This window comes from Alnus glutinosa, chromosome 9 (assembly GCF_958979055.1).
Source record: "Alnus glutinosa chromosome 9, dhAlnGlut1.1, whole genome shotgun sequence".
NCBI classification, from domain to species: domain Eukaryota; kingdom Viridiplantae; phylum Streptophyta; class Magnoliopsida; order Fagales; family Betulaceae; genus Alnus; species Alnus glutinosa.
The window spans coordinates 486,715-508,107 of NC_084894.1; the positions used below are offsets into that span (position 1 = coordinate 486,715).

The following is a 21,393-nucleotide window of genomic DNA, read 5'->3' on the forward strand; positions in this document are numbered from 1 at the left end:
AAAAAAATTACTTATCTTATTTTTTATTTTCTATCAAACTTAAAAAAAAAAAAAAAACAAAAAACAAAAAACGGTGCATTTGGGCTTGGCCGAACGTAACCAATAAATCTGTGTGTTACAAATGGGGATTTCAAGAGCATATTTTTCGTAAATAAATTCTGGTTTGATTTGTACAGTGCGGTATTGGTTGTCTTTGGTGAGATGCTGAGTGTGTTAGGGTTGATTGTTTTTGGCTGTTACTTAGTAGGTGGAAGAAGTAGATGTGTGTATGTATAGTTGTTTCTGGTTGTATAAGCTTTAGATTGTAGTTTCTCCACCTGTTTTCCAATTCTTTGCTGGAGAGTGAGTTGTACTCAGATTTGCTGGTTTAGACTTTTTAGTGTATTGATTCTTATTCCTCAAAAAAGACAAAAGAATAAGAGAGAGAGAGAGAAAAATGTTAAGAGTACCAAATATTTTATAAAGAGATGGGTACCAAAATGACGTAGAACTTGTTCATTGGAGATGATAAAAATAATTAATAAAAAAAAATGCTATGGGTACCAATGAATAAGTTCCACGTCATCTTGGTATCCATCTACTGGTAAAATATTTGGTACATCTAGTATTTCTAAAAAAAAAAAAAAAAGGTATAATAATGACATAATACTTTTTTATTACAATAATACCCTTTCTAACAAAAATCAACAAGGATTGCTTTATGTGAAGATCTCACAGAGCTTCCATAGTTTTTTGGATAAATTCCATTTGGAACCTCAGCTTATGTGATACAGATGATAATGCTCTTCGACACCTAACATTAAGATTTCAGTATATCCTCAATGCATCACCAAAAATAGTGGCACTTCTCATTTTATAAATCTAATACAACTGCCAAATCTCTTTCTACCTTCATGCTTTCATATTTTTCATTATATTAAGAGAGAGAGAGAGAGTCAACTTGGACCAAAAATAGTGGCACTCCTCAAAAATACCATATCATTTCATAAATCAAATACAGCTGCTAAATTTCTTTCTACCTTCATGCTTTCATATTTCAATTATATATATATATATATATATATATATATAGAGAGAGAGAGAGAGAGAGAGAGAGAGAGAATTCAACTTGGACAGAACAAGTGACATAAAGTGGAAAGATCCCAAAGAGCATCACTAGGATCACATGTATTCCCCATGTACTCGTTCACTCCATTCATTGCATATAGCGATGCTGAAATTTGTCTTTCTACCTTCATTTGCTCAAACTCTGCTAGTTCTAGCCCTGTTGGACCTGCAGGCAACAAACCACCATGTCTCTGGAAGTCTAGTCTCTCCTGAATTAATGGAAGCTGATTGAACCCAGTTGGGAATGCCCACGGGTGATCAGAATGAGACTTCCCTGCTTCAAGTCCCGCAATACAATTGCTCAAGTCTGGTCTATATGCATCACCAACCATCTGGGTGCCTTGATCTAATTTGCCACTAGATGGAGCACTATAATTAGAACTATAATCAGCAAAGGTACTAGCAAGACAACAACCAGAACTAATTCTAGAAATCGGTTTAATGATGGCAGTTGGTGAAGGGTGTTGTTTCAAAGTCTTTTTCTGATGGAGGAGGTTTTTTATTTTCAAAGAGATGGGCGAATCGGGGGATACATGGGTGGAAAAATTGGTTCGAGTATTCGAGCCACGAAGAAGGCAAGCGGCTTCGTCGTAAGCTCGAGCAGCTTCCTCGGCGGTCTCGAAGGTCCCGAGCCACATTCTTATCTTCTGTGTCGTGTCTTTGATCTCTGCCACCCACTTGCCGGAAGGCCTTTGTCTCACCCCAACAAACTTGCTTCTGCTATTATTGTTGGCAGTCCTTTGTTTGTATTTGCTTTGCTTGTTGGCTGACACTCCTTTCTGATGATTTTGAGTTAGGTGTTCCATGGGTAAGTTGGAAGGGAGCCTTGAGCTGAACAATGTGAGGAAGAGGCTGATTTATACAAGAAGAGGCAGAGAAGCAGGATTATGTTAGTGGAGAGCTCGTCTTTGAATTCTTGTCAGCATGTCATCTTGACTGATTTCTCAACGTTCAGTTGAGACCAAATCATACAAAATAATTGGATATCTTTATATATCCTTGTATCTCAAAGGGACATGCAAGCCATTTTCACAAATGGGACAAGAGGGAGGGAAACGAAAGAAAAAGCAAAAAAGAACAGAAACAAGAGAATAGATAAAGAGATAAAAAAAAAAAAGGCATGCTTTGTATTTTCTTAATGTTGTCCGTTTTGGTAGGCCGGAGTTGTTGTCCTCACACACCTAAGCCCAAATTGGTCAACGATAAACAACCAATGTTCGTGAAGGCACGAACGCAAGACACTTGGAGCCCCGGCAACACATTAGGGTTTCAGATTGGACCCTTAACAACACAGGAGAAAACAACTAGAAGCTCTCATGGAATCAAACGCTGGGTTTCGGGGAATCCACTATTTTATTTATTCAAACCTGTCCCACCCTCACCGTTTAAAGCCACTTCTCACTAGGATCAAGTTTTCCTCCTACTGGACTGGAACATATCCTTGCTTGTAAGTTGTAATTCTCTTTCTTTTCTTTTCTTTTTCAAAATACAATGTGAGTTTAATAGACTAGGTATGAAAAGAATTCTCCAACTCAATTTGGAGGAAAACTGTCTTCATTATGGTTATGGCCTCACTAGTCACTAGCATAGTAGTATCAGTGTCAAAGTTTGCCAAACTTGTTTTTACAGTGGTAATTCTGTATAATTCACATTTGCAATTACCTAAGCCAAATTATTATCAGATAAACCCAGGGTATAGCGCATGACCCAATTCTAGGGAGTTTGTATCATTTATGTAATTAGATAAATGATTCTAGTGCTCGAAGGAGGAAGCTAAGAAACCATTTATTGTATTGAAAATGGTGATACAGTAATCAAACCACAAGCGTAATAAAAGAATCACCATTAATAATTCAGAAGAATATTCTGAGTGTATGAAATTAAAAACACAATGGGGCCAAAACTGCGACAGGAATTGCCTCCCTGGCAACCCTTCAATCTCACGCACCAACCTTCAAGAAAATGGGGAAAAGGGGAGAAAAAAAAAAAAAAAAAAAAATTCTCTCAAAAATCATAGCTCCCTACCCTTCTCTTATGGACTCAAAACCACCACGCTATAAATAACACTTCGTACTATACACATTCTACAAAAACGGTTCGTTTCAATTGCAGTACTGTTGACTTTCACACTCAAACTGATGCCGGCTTGCTGTAAAGCATCATGCCAAAGGAATGGTGGAACCATCTTATGGAAAAGAATGGGTGATAAATATATTTCACACACGAGGACCAGACAAAGCAGTGTCTCAAAACACAGCAAGACGCCGCCTTTTCATCAAAGGTGCTATTGTGAGAGGATAGACTGCAATGCAAGCTGCTGCTGGGGCTGCAAGGAGGACCAAGTAGAGGCCAATGTAGCTGGTGGTAAGGTCTGCTGAAGCTGCCTTAGCAGATTAATCATTCGGCTTGCAGTTTGTTCTGTTGCTAGATCCTTACCCGCGCATAGAACCTACCAATTAATCACACCCCTCAATTAGAGAAAAATAGAGCAACCATTCTTAAAATGCATATGCACTTAGATAGCATCTGAATAAGACCAGAGCATAACTTGAACATAAAAGGCCATTACCAGTGATTAACATGTAAACTAAAATCAACAATAATAAAAGTGTTCGTTATGGGTAGGAAGCTTGGTGTCAAATCAATCTTTTATCCCAAGATCTTGCAACATGGGTCATAACTAAAAGAAATCACGGTGTACAAATTCTTTCTCCCATATCTTATGGTAGACACAAGGGCATTTACAACATAGGCGCGTCATTGCAGAAACCTATGTAAGAGACAGGAACAGAATACAAAAGGCACTAGCTAATCTAACCACCACCTGCCGTATAGCTTATACGCTCAATGGCCTTCCAACAGACCAGGGAGGGGGGAGAACTTGAAAATTTGGCCTTATAATTTGTGGCTCAGTAGTTTACTTTTTCTTTTCTTGAGCATCATGGTGGATTAGTTATCTGTTTGTTGGGTAAAGATCAGGCACACCTCCAATGTTACAGTTCATAAGGTGTTGGACTCGTATTCCAGACCCAACTCTGGTGATTTCTGAAATGCAGAAAGTGACCATGGGTGTGACACGGTGTCCCTAAAGGTATAAGTTTCATAGAAAATCAATTTTGGGGGGTATGGAGAATAGGCACTTCTGAATTGTCTGGAGATGGTGTATCCTTATCTACACCTAATTGAAAATATATATATATATATATATATACACACACACACACAAAAAGGCATGGCCTTCACATCATATTACTATTTATTCTTACATTCTGCAAAATTAACTGGGAGATAAAAATGGAGGAAAGATGGATCTCAAAATTCTATGATACCATACCGGCGGACTTGCTTAAGAAACACATCTTTGAAATCACAATTTTATTTTTTTTCATTTTTATATAATCCATCAGTTAAATCAAGAGTGTCTAATCTACACAATAATCAGAACTAACCTCAGCAAATACTGCAACGATTTTAGGGAGATATTGATTGTTGGGCCCCAAAAGTTCCCTGTCTGACCTGTAGATGGAAAGAAGCTCCTCGCTCAATATGATGGTGTAGTTATGCTTAGGCATAAATAAATTAAAAGAGAAAAGATGAGAGGAGTGCAAGTCAGCAAAGATTCAAGTCCTTACCTCTCCACCATTGAACAAAGCTGCTCATGAACAACTTTGGCCTCGATCAAATCACCTTTTATTGGCAAGCAGTTTAACCATGCAGGAATGACCTGCCAAACACCAGAAGACATACAGTATTACATTCAATACCTATTTATTAAATTTTCTTCTCTTTATTTCTTTCTTTTCTTTGTTGTGTGGGGGGGGGGGGGGGGGGGGGGGAGATGGAAATACCTGAGCTGAATCTACGCTGTCACGATGAAACTGGCATATTTTTCCAAGTGCAGAAACAGCATTATCATATGCCATAAGATTATCAGGTTCCAAGGCATTGGGATGCCGTATCACAACATTTAACCTTGAAAGAGCCTCTGGACAAAGCCCCTAATTATTGTCAATACTATACAACACATTAGCATCAAATCCTGTAAGAAATGAAAGCAGAAATACCTCCGACAAGATGTTTAAATACAGGCCCACCAAACTCTGCACAAACACCAAGGCCATATACAGCTGCCTGAAAAAATAGTAGTGCAACTAGAATGAGAACCGCAAACTTAAAGCATATGAACTATGGCAGTTTAGTTAGTGCAGACCTGTCGGACATCAGGATTCTCATCATTGCAAGCCTCCAAAAGGAAGGGAAGAAATGTATCATAGTACCTGTTCCATCCACAATATAAGAAAAGAATATATCACATGTTCTTTATGATGATTAATGATCCGTAGCAAACATTATGATGGTGCATACTTAAGCGCCGTTTCACGGCACTGCTCCGCCACATCATCAAAGATGCAAATCGCAATCCTTCTCTCTTCAGGTGTCTTATCCTTACCCTGTATTCAGAAGAAGAAAAACAGTTTTGAATGGGGCAAAAATAAAGGATCAAAAAATGCAGAGCCCAAAAGATGTTGACAAAACAAAAAGATCATTACTTAAAAAAAAAACAAAGAAGATCATTACATTAAATCAAAGAGTTTGAAAGAATCAAAGTATCTCATATAGAATTGGAAGAGTTTAAATCACCTTTAGGCTTTACCATAAAAATCAACGAAAAAATGTCATTTTCAATTACAAAGAATCACAAGAACATAAGATGAGGTCTTCCTAATTAAATCAAACACAATCGGACCCATTGTAAATAAATCCAATGAATCAACTATTTGTGATGATTGTGTCCATGTTACTTATAGCTTCTAAAGAAAGCAATTGAAGATACATTTGATTAAGATCATTGGAAAATGTGCACAAATCCAAAATTAGCATATTACAACTTTCAGCAAGATATTTTGATCGGGCTCACTAATGATTGAAAAAAAAAAAAAAACAAAAAACATAACACTCAATACATAGTACGAGGCTTAGCAGATAAAGCAAAAAATCTGAAATAAAGAATATTTGTCAAACGAATACAGGAAAAGGAAAATGATTAGGTGATGGCATCAATTCAACATGATCAAATCTGCAAAAGCAAGCACAAAATCTAGCAACCATGAACCATTAATGAAAGGCATATCTCAATGTTTAAACACTACAATTGTCCACAAAACACAAGTCTTAAGAGGAACAAAACGTATCAAAATTACAAATCATGATTCAAGAAGGGACCAAAGGAGTGGCAGAACTTACCCACATAGGTGTTAGATATGATGACAGCTCATCAAAGAACGGCAAGAAAGCGGATTTGAATGTTTTGATCAAAGTTCCCAAGATTTCACCAACCTAAAACAATTAGTGTTTAAGGCAAGACACATGAGATTCCACAGATAATCAAAATATTTCTAAAGTTAGATAAATAAAGCATTTTGATGTGCATGACGCCAATGAATAGCATATGAAAAACTAACTTGATCAAAAACTTCTTCCTCTTGCTCATTTTCCTCTTTAATCAATTCCCCCTCCTCAGCATCAAAATCTTCAGCTTTGCTTCTCTCTGATCTCTCTCTTTTTCTAGTTGAACTAGCTGTGATAACCTGTTTTATCTCGTCCACGATGGACCTGACTTGGCTTTCATCCAAAAGTGGTCCAGAGATCTGAAAGACAGAATACAAAGTTGGTAAGATATCTTTAAGGATTGCATTGGTATCAGCATGGAATGGCAAAACTGCTACTAAGAAACAAAACAAGATTGAACCAGAAACAAGAGAAGTAGAAAGATCACATTCAGAAGCACATAAAAATTTGGAATGTTGATAATGCCCAAGGTAGTGGGCACATACACTTATACCCACAACCAAACCCAAACCACCCAGACAAACACTCGAGATGGGGGTGTGTGTGAGAGAGATATACTTGAAAACAATGTACCAGAAGAGAGATGTAATTTTTTTTCTTTTTTCGATAAGCAACCGAGATGTAATTCAATTAAAGCTTTAGAATATTGTGAAGGAAGAAAAAATAGTAAAATGGTAAAAATAAACTTTTTTTCCTGAGCGGTTAAAAAGAGACTCTGCTACTAGAAGAAACAACCTTTTTGTTAAAACAACCAAAAAATAAGCTCAAGTATAACCTACTAAACTAGTAGTAAATAATTTTTTTACATGCTTCATCGCATATTTGGGTACAGACATCATCTATAAAGAATACTGTACAACGCAAGTGACGAGATATACAGGACATCAATAACACAACAGAACAAATAATAATAATAATGAACAGGCAAAAGGATCACCACACACTGTGCATCTCCAGTTTTCTATTCTTATGGCTCTGGATGATTCCCAACCCTAATTTTCCGACTCTGAAAGGAAAACGTTATGATGGAAAAATTACTAGTTCACTTTATCACGACCTGATTAACAACTCTCAAATACTCATCATAGTAACTAACAGGGCAAAGGTTCGGGAGAACCTTGATTAAGATCATAAAGTTCCATTATTACAGGAACATACAAAATTTTATTGTGAGCAAAGTTCAAGTGAAAACAAACTCTCAAAGCCCTCTCAGTTTTTAAAATTACCACAAACTTCCAGAGATAACGCCAGCTTTTTCATGAAACAAAAGGATTAACATAGCCCACCCCAAAGATCCGCTTAAGGCTCATTGCTTGAATTGCAATTACTGTAGTGTACGTACTGCTACAAATTCAGTTCTTAAAATTAGAGGTTTGGTGCACATAATTTCTCAAGCACTAAACCAGTTTCTTCTTCGGGAAAGGAAATTTGTCACAAATTAAAGGGGCGGACATAACTTTCTTCATCCAATCCCATTCTGGACCATCCAAATCTTTACCTTCCAATAAGATCTGAATCAAAATCTAATATTTCTTTTTGATAAGAAAAAAAATCTAATATTATATTTCTAATCCTAACTATCAGCTTCTAGCAGAGAAATGACAAGGAGATATGCGAATTTCAACACAATTCAACACTGAGAATGTGAATTCAAACTAGAAGGTTGAATTTAACAAAGAAAAATTCCAAAAGACCTGAAAAATTGGGCACCAACAAAGTTATGCAAATAAACATCATAGAGTATTACAAACCTGTACGCATTCATTTAAAGCATCCAACATACTTGCGGATATCTCTGTATCAGGTTCCTGCAAACAAAAACAAATTTGCTGTAACTACTTTACCACCATCAAAGTCAGAACCTAAAATATCAAACAAAATTGGGGGGGGGGGGGGGGGGGGGGGCGGCATTAAATCTTAAATAAAAGCACATGACATATTAGATAGAAGAACAATTACCTTATGTAATGCTTCCACCAGGGCTGGAATGATATAGTCAGACAATTGCTTAATATAGGACTCATTACGACCTTGAGCTAGCCCCTTCTCCACAGCTAATTTTGCGGAACGCAGTAGCTCCGGCATGGCTAGGGAAAAAAAAAAAAAAGAGTACATGTTTCCCATTGGGAGATTAAGCAAGAGTTGGAAAAGTCAAGAACAAGAAAAGGAGAGAAGAAGATAATATAAATGAACAATTCTATACCTGAAACAGCTGCTTTCCTAACTTCTTCATGGAAATAAAATTTGAGAAGTGGAACCATTGTCGGGGCAACCTGTATAACAGATAAATCATTCTTTAATTATCAAGTTGTTACAAAGCCTACTAAGAAAAGTACAACAAATATGCACTTAGACACACCTGATCAATCCATGGAAAGAATCCTTCTTTCAGCTCATCAGCGTAGCAACACAGCATATTACAAGCTGTAGCTTTTTCCTCCAGCACACTAGTCTTGATCCCTATCCTTTTATCTCCAAGAGTAATGGTCTCCATACTGTAGTAAAGACAACTCTTAGAGAGATGACCATTGACCAATACCATTTAGCAAGACAAAGACAACCATTGACACACCTTACCTAAAATGCAATGGTTGCAGCATCAAATATAGGATTTCAAATGCAACAGTAGCAGGTGCATTTGGATATGCATTTGCAGTATTGTTTGTAATATGTGTATGCATGTGTGGAGAGAGAGAGAGAGAGAGAGAGAGAGAGAGAGAGAGAGAGAGAGAGAGAGAGAGAGAGAACATTAGAGAAAATAGATCTGTCAAAGTTGCAAAAAATGAAACCTTGAATTGCTCAAATAATGAAAAACCAAACATCATTGGATACAGATAACCAGTGAGCCAACACAGACACTCACTATTCATAAAGTAATCATAAGTCCAATTGTGCATGTATTAAATGAACTTAAAGGAGTAAAAAATGCGCAGACCTTTCATCATCAGAGTCTTCAATATCATTATCTGAATCTGCAGATGTAATGGTCACATCAGGCTTGAGTTGAGCAGACTGAAGTAGAGGGGGCATGACAACACTCATATAAGGAAGAAAATCTTGACCCAAACACTTGCAGAGTCTGGCCCATGCCTATAAATTGTAGAGTAATTACGATAAAAGGAAAATAGCATTAATAATAATGACAACACTAATAATAATTATTATTATATGATATGATGATGCTTTCAGCACATTCTAAATGATAAAACCTACTTGTAGCATGTAACTTGTTGTTGGATCATCTGTCTCCAACTGAGATCCTTGCAAAGACATAAGCACTTCCATAACCTTGCATTAATAAAAAATAAAAATAAAAACATTAGATAGAAGTTTTGCCTAAATAAAGTAACTAATACACATATTGTCAACCGCAAAATACGCCTCAAAAAATTAAAAAGAAAAAAAGATAGCAGGTGAATTAAGTGATTGCAGGACTAGTAAATTACAATTCATTCCCCAAAATGGATGAAAACTTCAGGTAGTCTTGTTATAATAGGATTAGATTTTAGAAAGAAAAACACACATTTGGAGCTCCTCAGAAGTGGGGGGGGAGAGAGAGAGAGAGAGAGAGAGAGAGAAGGCTTTGACATTTAATAAGAAAAAAAAAAGTTACAAAGTTTGCACTTTAGGCTCTGTGAATAAAGGACTAGTTGAACAAATGGTAAGGCTTACAAGAAACCCTTGAAATTCATTTATCAATACAGTATCCTTTGAGATGAAACAAACTGATTTCAAAATTAAAATGCAGTAAAGGGCTTGCGGTAGAAAGCACGTAATTTGAGAGAGCTCTATGTACATAATGCTACTTACCTGCTTTGCATCATCCCTAAACTTCTCCTTTCCAACAGCCATTCCAACCAAACTAATGCACTCCATGGATTTGGCACGGAGCATGCGGTTGGATTTATCAGTGGCATTTACCAAAATTGCTTTCAGGTAAGGTATAACTGCATCATAATATTTTTGGAAGTGCTCCTACAGATATGCTTACCATTAAACAGTCATTCACGAGAAACAAAAACAAAATTAATGACCAGACAATCTCATGAAGTACCTGAGATGAATCAGCAACTGATGCTAAAGCAGTCAAGGCACCTTCTTGCACCAATTGTTTGCCATTCTGCAAGTTTCATACAAGATAATAAGACCTAACAGAAATATCTGTGTTCATACAAATATAATTAAGTGTTTGCATTGCAAATGTGTTAGCGCTTTTTCTGCTGAGATACCTGCAGAAGTACAAGCAATTTGCTCACTATTCCATCTAAGTAAGGTGTTAAGATATCTGGTGTGCAGTTCTCACTGAAGTTGAGCACTGCTGAAGCGGCATGTGCCTGTAGATACAAAAATTTGGAGAAAACAATGAATAAACCACTGCTCAAAAATACAATTAATAACCTTTAATACACGCTACAAGAAAAAAAAAATATCAAGTCGCCTCAGGAACCAAAACAACACCGTATTAAATATACCAGGAGACCAAAGCTTGCAATCTACATGCAAAAATAATTCAAGCAACCAAAAGGTAGCATACAAAGCAAGAACACTAATATGATGATACGAAAGACTTTTAGCCATACATTACAAAACCTGATATATAGCCATTTTAGATTCCAAGTACAGTAGATTTAGTTAGAACCCCCCACCCCCACCCCCCCTCCCCACAGCAGGGTTCAAAGAATAAAGTTTTTGTGGTTAATTTCAACCTAAATAAATTTGTGTAGAAATAAGGCAGTCAAAAGCACAGTTAGAGGGAGATGTACTTAAATTTTCTATTCATGCCTGAATTTTTCAAGAGGAAAACACTATTTTGTGATGCAATATCAAGTATTCTCCAAGCTCCTTTGAGAACTTTTAAGCTGAAGGTTGATTTTCATTATACTCAGAGTCAGCTATCTTAAAGCTGTCATAACCTCTACAGTCCTAAGGCCAGTCTAACATAAATTGTAGCCCTTAATTAAGTTTCGTCGTATTAATCAGCATGCCTAAAACAATAAAAAAGTCTCAAAACCCTCATTTTGATTTCAAATCACTCCTAGATCTACTATTTAAATCAAAATGTATAAAGAGACGTTGAATTGAAAAATGCAACCAAATTACTAAACTATAATCAGGAAGTCCGACACTTTCAAGAAAAAAAAAAGTTGTATTCTTTATAAGAAAAGTACAGTTGCAGAGCTATGCTCCAAGTCCAAGCCATACAACAAGATGCAGGTAGAATCGCATTCCTATCTGTTGATCACATACGCTCATTTTCAATAGATGGGTAAAATGTAAATTTCCAAGTTGAGAACTTCACAAATACCTTGTCAATGTTCACAAGTAAAACTATGTCCAAATATTTAACAAATAACATTAGTGCAATTGCTGGACTCATTTTGAGCAACAAAATAGATAAAAAAATCATTTCAAGCATTTATTACATACTAAAAAAATCATTGCAAAAGGAGGCTCAATCCACTCTAGTCCATTAGAGTGAGAAATTTACAGCATAACACTGTAAGAAACTAAAGGGAACTCTAGTTCAAAGAAACACAAAATGCCCACTCTGCAACTAACCTGTACTCTGGGATTCTGGAAGTCATCCATAGCTGCAGCAAGTGCTGGCAGCACCCGCCCATGGTACTGAACCTGCAAGTCCGGACCCAAATCGGTAGATAATTGCCCAATTGCATTAATAGCTGCCCACCTCACACGCGGGTGTGGATCTTGGAAAGAACTTAGAACCATTGCCACCACTTGGTCCAAGTTTTTTAACATCACCTGTGACAATAGGGAACATGTAAAGAATCACCAAGACAACAAAGGAATATAATTCCATTCAAACAAACAGAAAAGGCATGGTTTGCAAAACGCTTAATCAAGTAAATTTGTTTTAACATGATTTACCACAAAAGAGAGCCCTTAGAAACTTCATCTAGTGAGCACAATGAACACATGAATCAAAAGGAATCAAGAGGGCCCGAGACTACACCAGTTGTGTATTTGCAAACACTAAAGAGATGTCCAGGTACTAAAAACATTTTTATTAATCTAGTTCAAGTGTCATTATCAAACAATGCAAAGTAACCGACCAAATGTTTTAACGTCTATCCAAAGTTGTCCCATTCAAATTCACGCAAAAAGCAATGACAAAGAATAATCAAAACATAGTGGGGACTTTATAACCAGTGCCGAGCTTCTGCCACCACCTTATATCTAGCTTTTGAAGCATCTAATTACATCGCATTCTCACATGAAGAATTCAAGAACCGTGGAAGCATTCTAAGAACTCACCAGCATCACCAATTCCATTACCAAATATTGTTTAGCAGAGACAAGCATCAATGATAAAATGGAAATCAAAATCAAAATGCGTATACTTCCCAAAAGAATTTAACCCACAACTCACCGTTTTCCAAATTCACATTTCAAAAACACAAGAAGTAAATATATCATATTACACTACTGGGAACCAAATGAAATAGTACTGATAGCATTATCATTACCTTCGCGCAACCCTCTGCGATCTGCGCAAGCGCAATCAGAGCAGCGTGGTGCTTCTGCCACTCAGGAGCCGCCAAATACACCGGCAACTGCTCGGACGCCACTGGAACAATCGTATTACCCCCCAACGAAATCGACAACCGGTCCAAACACTCCTGCGCGACGCTATAATTGCTCGTCTCGCCTGCGTCCTCCTCCTCGCTCTCCGCGCTATGCCACGCAGGATCGTCCTCAATATCCAAAAGCATCTTCATCAGAATAGCGAATAGCCGGCTTATGAATTGCGGCAGCTTCCGCATCATACCGGGCGCCCTCTCCCTCGCCTCGGCGAGCGTGATCACGAACTCGATCGCCAAATGCCTCGTCCCTTCCTCCAACGACTCCGCCTCCGCAATCTGCAGCATCGAGCCAACGACGTCGACGAGCTGCCGCCGTAGGAACCTCGGCTCGGTCCCTGCCAGCTCGATCAACAACTCTAACGCCTCCTGCGCCGTCGCCTCGTTACCGTTGTTCAACGCCTCGGTCAACGTCGTCATCATCGCCGGCAAGAGGTCCTGGAACCGGTCCCGATCCGCTGAGTTCGACAAACACTGAATGAAATTGATCGCAGCGTTGAGCGCCGCGATCTTGACGTCCGAACTCGGCGACGCTGTCAAGCACTGCAAAAACACGGCGTGGAGGTGCTTGATGTGCGGGACGAGCGTGTCACCTATGTACTGCGAGAGCTGCGCGAAGATCAGGAACGCCGATTCCTGCATCTTCGGGGAATCGGACGAGACGCATTGGAACATGAACGGAAGCAGCTCCGGCCAGCCGTTATCCGGCAAAATCCCGGAGGCGAGCTCCGAAACGGTGTCGCAGAGCTTCTTGGAGATGGACTTGGATTCCTCGCGCTGGATAGAGGAGAGGAGGATAGACTTGATCGAGGACTGAGTGGGAGCGCTGAGTCGCGGCCAGAGATAGGACTCGTCGCGCGTGAGCTGCTTGCGGAGGAGGATCGCGGACATGGCGCGTGCCTCCACATGGGGAGAGGACTGGAGAAGGTGGGCGAGCTTCAGGGACAGCGAATTGGGTTCGGTCTGCTTGCAGAGGTTGAAGATTGACTCGGCCTGGGAGCGAAGCTCGTTGGACGAGGACATCAGGTGCGATATTAGGGTCTCGAAGGGGGCCGAGTCGGTTCCGAGTAAGGCCGCGAGTTGGGCCTGCTGGAGCTGAGTCGACTCGGGATCCATTGGAGCGAGCTAGGGTTTGGTGGCGATGATGAAAACGGTGCCCCTCGCTCTCTCTTCTCTCTGTCTGTCTATCTCTCTCTCACACACTCTCTCTTTGTGTGCGTGCGTGTGATGGTGGGGGGAGAGGTTGGGGATTTTGAAGAAAGTGAGGGGGCAGAGTGGGGTTGTGGGGTTTAGGAAAAAGAGGGAAAGCTTAGCTGTATTTTTATGCGTCATGATTAAATGTTCAACCTTTATTGTTTTTTTGGAGGGAAATAAATAATTTACTCGATAATTTAAAATTGGAAAAATACATTATCAGCACATTGGGATTTAAAAAGTAACTTGAAACTTTTATTTATCGAACAAAAAACATAAAAGCAATTGTATATACAATATTTTTATCTCATAATTAATTTATAATATTGAGGTGGTAGTTTCAACTAATTATTGAATCATTTCTTTAAAAAAAAAAAAAATTAAGACTTTGTTAAGACTATCATATCAATATTGTAGAATAATTATAAAATAAAAATATAATATATAACTTTACTCAATGCAAATAGGCACCTGGATCATCCTTCCATACAAAATGTTGGCAAGAAACACCACGACACGTATCACTTACAATAAAAATGAAAAAAAATATATATAAATAACATAAAATAAATAAGAAAACAAAAAGGAAAAATAAAAATAGAGCGATAGTCGAGCCATACTCATTTGATCAAAAGGGATGGTTGAACCACCTCATAACTTTTGGAAATGCTTCGACCACTTGAAAGATATGGCTTTAACAACTTTCATATGACCATTTGGGGTGGCCGAATAACCTCACTGGGTGGTTCGCCCATCCTAAGGTCAGCCAGAATGGGTAATTGAGCCACCCCCTTTGGCCAAATGGAGGTGGCTCGACCACCTCGTCTAATAATTTTTTTTCTTTGCTTTGTTTTTGTTTTTTTATTTTTATTTTTTTATAACTTCTAAATTTTTCATTATAAGTGAAACTTGTCACAATATAATTGGTACTAACGTGAAAAGTGAGCTTATGAGCCTGTTTGTATTTTATGTTTACTATGAAAAGTTTTTAGTCACTTTTTAAATCTTATTATACTATTTACAATTCAGTAAAACCACAAAAATTGGTTTTACCTTTTTTCCATTTGAAATAATAGCTCTATCATTATGATGCAGGTTAAATTAAATATTAGCAATTTTTTTTTTTATTGTTTCTTCTTTCTTTTTTATAGTTTAATAGAATTACTTATTACTTGTTAAATTACCATTAATCTTAAAAGCTTAAGCTAATAAGAAGAGATAAATTTAATCACTTAATTATACTATAACACTCATCTCGTATGTTCAAACTTTTTTTTAATAGATGATGCCCAACATGTAGAATATTTAATTAAAATGAAAGGTAAATAATATTAATTTAATTGGGTCTCATCTATTAAAATAGAGTTTGAGCACACGTGAGAGGAGTGTTAAAATATTATTAAATAATTAAATTTATCTCTTATTATCATATTAAACTTTTTAGGATAAATGATGGTTTAACATTATTAAAGAGAAAATCCAAACTTCTGTCCAATTGTGTTTCCATAGATAAAGGTTTTTTTTTCTTTTTTCTTTTTTATCTGAAATTATGTTTGAGAAAATTCGATTTATTAAATTATTATATATTCTTAAAATATGTAATTCTCATATAGAAATGCTAGGAGTACCAATTTTTTTACCAAGAGAATGGTACAAAAATGATGTGGAGCTTATTCATAGGAGATGATCAAACAATTAATAAAAAGAAATGTTACGGATACTAATGAATAAGCTTCACATCATATTTGTATTCATCTCTTGGTAAAAGATTTGGTATCTCTAGCATTTCTCATTCCCATATATATCTTTAACTTTTATACTTTAATATAACACATGACTCACATATACAAACGGACTAAATTCGTTCAAGTAAACTAGTTGAAACATTCTAGTAAACTAGTTGAAAAAAATTTGTTCAACCCAATTTAAATAAAGAGAAGCGCTAATTTTACATCTCTCGTATATTTTTGTCTACGTGAATCTTACAAATTTAATGACTAATTTAAAGAAAAAAAAAATGTCGAAAATGTACCAATAACATGTTTCTAAAAACAAAAATTTTGTCTTTCTCAAGGAGTAGCTAAATCGGTTGGGGATCACAGCTCATGAAGCAGAGGTCCCTCCCTCCTCTTGTGTGGACATGTAAGGGTGCGTTTGAGATTGCGATTTCGTAGACAATAAGTGCGATTTTAAATCAAATCGCATAACATAAATTGTTTGGGAACTGCGTTTTTAAAAATTATGATTTGAAAACGTAGAAAATCTGATTTTTCAAATTGCAGGTAAGATGATGTTTTTTTGAAAACGCAAAATTTTAAAGGTTAATTTGTGATTTTAAATGCTAAACTGCGATTTTGTCAAATGATTAACTGCGTTTTTAAAAATCTTTTTTAAAAAAAAAAAATCGCACATTTTAAAATCGTTATTTTAAATCGCACATTTTAAAATCGCAAACCTAAACAGATCTTAAAAAAACGAAAGAAAAAACAAATATTTTGTCTAATGTCGTCCGAGTTCTAAAATTTTGTTTTCCATTATTGGGGATGAATTATATAATTATTAAATTTGCGAGTTTATTTTTTAGCAAGAAAAGTTTGAAAACTGTCCCAATCGTGCATGCTTTCACTTTTGCCGAGAAAAATTGGATGTTTTCTAGCGGGAACTTTTTTTATTGGCTTTTGGCATCTTGTACGGTTTGAAATTTATCCATCGTTTTGTGAGTAGATGACGGATTTTATACAGACCAAGTGCATTGAATGGGGGCTTATTTGATCAAGTTTCACACCACTGTTATACTCGCTAAGTTTTTTTTAAAAAAATAATAAAATAATAAATAATAATAATAACAATAATATCTATTGAAATAACTTCAATCACATATATGCACAAGCTCCCTAGATATATACCACTGATTCAATTTAAAAAAAAATTCAATTCAAATTCTATCTATAACACATAAAATAACCTTTTTGATTATGGTATGAGTGACTATATTCGCATCTTGCTTAACATGTTCAATTATCCACGAGCGCAGCTTTCTCAACTCCAATTTGATACCATCCACAGTATGTTCAAAACTGCTACGATTATTTCATGTTGTTTTTATAGTCTTGACAATCTGTAAAGCATCTCCCTTTAAGATTATATCATGAAATTTATATACCCACAAAGTTTTATTTTGATGCATTTTTTATTTTTACATTTATAAATAAAGTCAAGAGGGCATGTAATTTTCGTTTACTTTTGTAAAATCACATGAATTTACATAAATATATTAAACAAATGTCAATTTAATAAGCTAAATTAAATAATAATAAAAAATGGACATAGTTTGGAAAAACAAAAAACCACTACTTGTTTGATAACACTTTTTTCTTCTTTCATTTTTTTTTTTAAATAATATTACTATGTACACCCATTTATCACACTTATTTTATTCTGGCTAACGTATAGTATTTTAAATGATTTTTTTTTTTTTTTTTTTTTTTTAAGGTGAGCCACTTCAAACACGCTAGATCAATTGGTGAGAAGGTTGGTATTACTCTTTCTTTCTTCAGAAGGAAAATTCCAAACAATTTAAATCACAAAACACTAGAAAACAACTTTCTCTTTTACAACACTTAAAAAATAAAAAATAAAAGCATTAACATATGGAGCCGACTTTTAATTTTTAATTTTTTTTTTCCAAATTCATGTGCCTGCAAGGGTGACTTTTGACCTGAATTCGTATTGTTTATTCCTCAAATCTAACATAAATGTTCATAAACATTCTCTTTTAGACCTTTTGTTCCTAAAATACTCCTTTAAAAAAGCATATGATTTTCTCTCTCTCTCTCTCTCTCACCAATTCTAACAAAAAGGTTAAAAAGAAGTAAAAGAGAAAGAGATGGATTCATATAAAAATGGATATGCATGCATGTCAAGAATAAAATGGGGAATCAAGTGAGATGATCAAGGATATAATGAAAAATAAAAAATTAAATGGTTAATACGAAAGAGTCAATTATACTAAAAAGTTGACAACCAAGAGCATTTTGAATGGTTCACACAATCCATGGCAACCAGCTTTCATACATCCATGCCAATCACGTAAAAACATAAAAATAGAAAAATACTCCTATATTTGTAACATCACTTCAATTAAAATTTGTGTATATAAACAGTATACATGATATCATATTATTTAAATTTTTATAAACGTACCGTACAAACATTGACATCATATACAGTACCGTTAAATATACCAACATTAATTCCTTATAATAAAATAAATACTTTCCATTTTAATTCAAATTGAGAGGAACTAATTCTTTAATAAAGGCGCATAGTACATAGAAAGCAAAAAATGTAGTAGTTTTTTTCCTTTTTCTTTCTTTTTTTTATTTATTTATTTTTTTTTTATAGCAAGAAATGTGGTATTTGAAGTGTAATAAAAAAAATGATAACCGGAGTTCGTGACCAATTTAAATTCCCCCAATTATCTATTTGGATTATTTGGCAAACAACTGATAAAGCTCTTGTGGAGTTTACCTATTCAGATAGGCAATTGAGAGTGTCCAAACAAAATTTTCAGTCAATAAATTTGTTTGGTATGATGCAACGTGAAGACAATACGTAAGCTAGTTGAATGTTTTATTTTTGAGTAATGCTATAAAATACATTTTTATTCCATAATGCTAATATGAAAGTCTCAACTAACCTTTTATATCATTCATTATAAAGAAAAAATCTAGGGTTGGTTAAGAATATTGGACATCAATATATATTGAGGGATAAGTGTAAGATAAAAATCTAGTTTTAATAATTTTTCTTTATTTCTAGTAGGCTCTTTATTTTATTTTCTTTTTCCTAGTGTAGTTGTTGTTTGGTAGTTACGTTTATTTCTCTTTTTTTCATTTCATTATTATATGTATCTAACACTTTTAGTTGGCTCAAAACTAGCTATTTGGGGTTAATATGATTTATAAAACTTGTATTCTCACATTTAAGGAGATGAGTTTTGCGTATCAATTTTTTTTTTTTTTTTTATTATTATTATTTTTGTAGATTTATATCAATTTTTGTATTCCTTTCGAATTTCGATGTATGATTCCTCTTATTTGGTGAGATGCCAACTGTTTCTTTGTGAGCATTCTAATTGTTTCATTCAAAAAAAAAAAATTGTATCATTTAACAGGTTAAATTGATTTTTTTTTTTTTAATTTTTTTATGAAATGATGATTTTATTAATCAATATGAAATCTCTTGTTCAACAAATACAATGCTCTAGATGGGGGAAGGACATCCCTCCAACTAAACTTGATCTAACGTCTGAGACAAAGTTGTTTTGGCTAGCCGATGGGCTGCTTGATTGGCCGCCCTACAAGTATGATGAACAACAAATGATTCGAATCTTTGGAGTAGAACCTTAAAGTCTTCAATCAGATTACCGAAGTTACTCATAGGGTTGGTAATTTTTTACACGACCCACGAATCCAACACGAACACGATACGACACGAAAATTCAGGGTTTGGGTTTGACATTATCGGGTTCGGGTCATAATCGGGTTGACCCGACTATGACATGATTAGTATTTTTTTTTTCTATTTTTTTTAAAAAAATTTAAGTCGGGTCCAAAAGGACCGAAAGTCCAAAACCATCATCACGTTGTTCATCGTCACGCATCACATTTCTAGTTTTCTTTTTGCTTCACCCAGTTCACCGTCTTCAAGAAGTTCACGCCGCAGACCTCCTAAACGGCCGAGACACCTCTTGGAGACTCGGATCCTCCACGAGGTCCAGGGGCCCAGGCTCTCAAATCCGCAAAAGTCGAATTTTAGCTCTCAAAGCCGAGCTCCACCACGCAACCCTCCAAAACGGCGTTGTCCCCACCGACTCTTTCCCTTCGATCTCCACCGGCGTCGTCCCCAACGGATCTTTCGGGGTCCAAGCCCAATCGAACCTCCTAAAGGCTAAAGTCCTCGGTTCTGGTCGTCGGATACGGAGGCCTGGGCTCGCCAACCCTGCTCGGCTGCTCTACCTCGTCGACGTCGTGTCCCGTGGGTTGTGGGGTGGGCATTGGGCAGTGGGCATGCGTTACCGGGTTCATCGGGTTCGTGTCGTGTAACCCGGTTCACAACCAGGTCATGTTCAGGTTATAGTGTTTGACCCGATTAATAATCGGGCCGGGTTCGTGTTGAACCCGATTGTGTAAACAGGTCAGCCGAGTTGACACGAACCCGACCCATTAACCCAAATTGCAAAGCCTAGTTACTCCAACAAGGGAAGTCCTTGTTCAACGCCGATACCACTTGCATGGAATCACATTTGAAGATTACATGTTGCAGACCTAAGTCACTGCAAAAACTTACTGCCTTCCATATAACCAAAGCTTCAGCTACAGAGGGATCGATTATGTAATGGACAGTTGTGGACAAGACTGCCTGCACTTCTCCAGCATAATCCTGCACTACCATACCTAAGCCCATCTTCTTGTTATTGCAATCTAGGGTTGCGTCCCACTTTACCTTCAGCATACCGGAAGGTGGTTGTGTCCAATGAAAGCTGATTGGCTCAACATCACCAAGTCCAGAATCAACCTTCTGGTTGGCTTGTGCATAACCTGCCACCTACTCTTTGGCCTGAAGGATTAGTTGAGTAGGAGCCGTGAAGACACTATCAAAGACATGTATTGCGGCGTAGCCAAAGCATACGAGCCATTGTGATCGCCTCTATGAACTCTTCTTCCTCAAGCTTTTCCATCAGTTGTTGTATAAGCCCCAAGCCATCACTCTTTGATATAAAGAGCTTTTGGATCCTCCTGCTGCTGATGAGTGCCAAATATTGCATATATAGACCCCTTAATTTGCATTTACTAAACCTTTAGTTTTGTTATTTTCTAATATTTTTTATTAGTTTTAGTATTTTAGTATTTTGCAGGTCATTGAGATAAAACAATAGGCTTAAGGTGAAACAAAGCACACTTTGAGAAGACCTAGATGATGTGGTTATGTTCAACCAAATCAAGAAGAGGACTAAATCAGAATTTCTCTAATTGGAGTCAAAATTGGATTGGATTATAATTCAGATTATGCACATGTTACAGTTTTTTTGCCATAATTTTCAGCTCAAGTATCGGATTAAGGTGAATCAAGTGGTGTT

The 21,393-nt window shown here is 36.4% G+C and overlaps 2 protein-coding genes across 2 annotated transcripts; both read right to left on the bottom strand.

The window, feature by feature from the left end:
• Nucleotides 1-1,098: 1,098 nt before the first annotated feature.
• On the bottom strand, nucleotides 1,099-2,108 carry LOC133878159 (ethylene-responsive transcription factor ERN1). The gene has a single exon (XM_062316667.1). It carries the CDS (start codon nucleotides 1,911-1,913, stop codon nucleotides 1,104-1,106), a length of 810 nt encoding a protein of 269 aa, XP_062172651.1. The 5' UTR covers nucleotides 1,914-2,108; the 3' UTR covers nucleotides 1,099-1,103.
• An 827-nt stretch (nucleotides 2,109-2,935) lies between these two features.
• Nucleotides 2,936-14,282, bottom strand: LOC133877248 (uncharacterized). Its single transcript, XM_062315490.1, has 20 exons — nucleotides 12,945-14,282; nucleotides 12,016-12,219; nucleotides 10,686-10,790; nucleotides 10,511-10,576; nucleotides 10,267-10,431; nucleotides 9,670-9,744; nucleotides 9,392-9,546; nucleotides 8,816-8,951; nucleotides 8,660-8,729; nucleotides 8,416-8,543; nucleotides 8,208-8,264; nucleotides 6,570-6,755; nucleotides 6,352-6,444; nucleotides 5,473-5,558; nucleotides 5,318-5,384; nucleotides 5,172-5,238; nucleotides 4,956-5,092; nucleotides 4,740-4,831; nucleotides 4,557-4,623; nucleotides 2,936-3,556 (listed from the first exon to the last, which is right to left on the bottom strand). Exons 1-20 carry the CDS (start codon nucleotides 14,172-14,174, stop codon nucleotides 3,392-3,394), a joined length of 3,351 nt encoding a protein of 1,116 aa, XP_062171474.1. The 5' UTR covers nucleotides 14,175-14,282; the 3' UTR covers nucleotides 2,936-3,391.
• Between the last annotated feature and the right edge of the window lie 7,111 nt (nucleotides 14,283-21,393).

Bases quoted from the DNA above. Each gene is read 5' to 3' on its own strand.
- LOC133878159 (XM_062316667.1), bottom strand. From the start codon at position 1,913: ATGGAACACCTAACTCAAAATCATCAGAAAGGAGTGTCAGCCAACAAG.
- LOC133877248 (XM_062315490.1), bottom strand. From the start codon at position 14,174: ATGGATCCCGAGTCGACTCAGCTCCAGCAGGCCCAACTCGCGGCCTTA. The intron at 10,791-12,015 runs GTTAGTTGCAGA...TTGTATCTACAG, and splicing joins TCCAGAATCCCAGAGTACAG to GCACATGCCGCTTCAGCAGT. The intron at 9,547-9,669 runs GTAGGTTTTATC...TACAATTTATAG, and splicing joins CAACAAGTTACATGCTACAA to GCATGGGCCAGACTCTGCAA.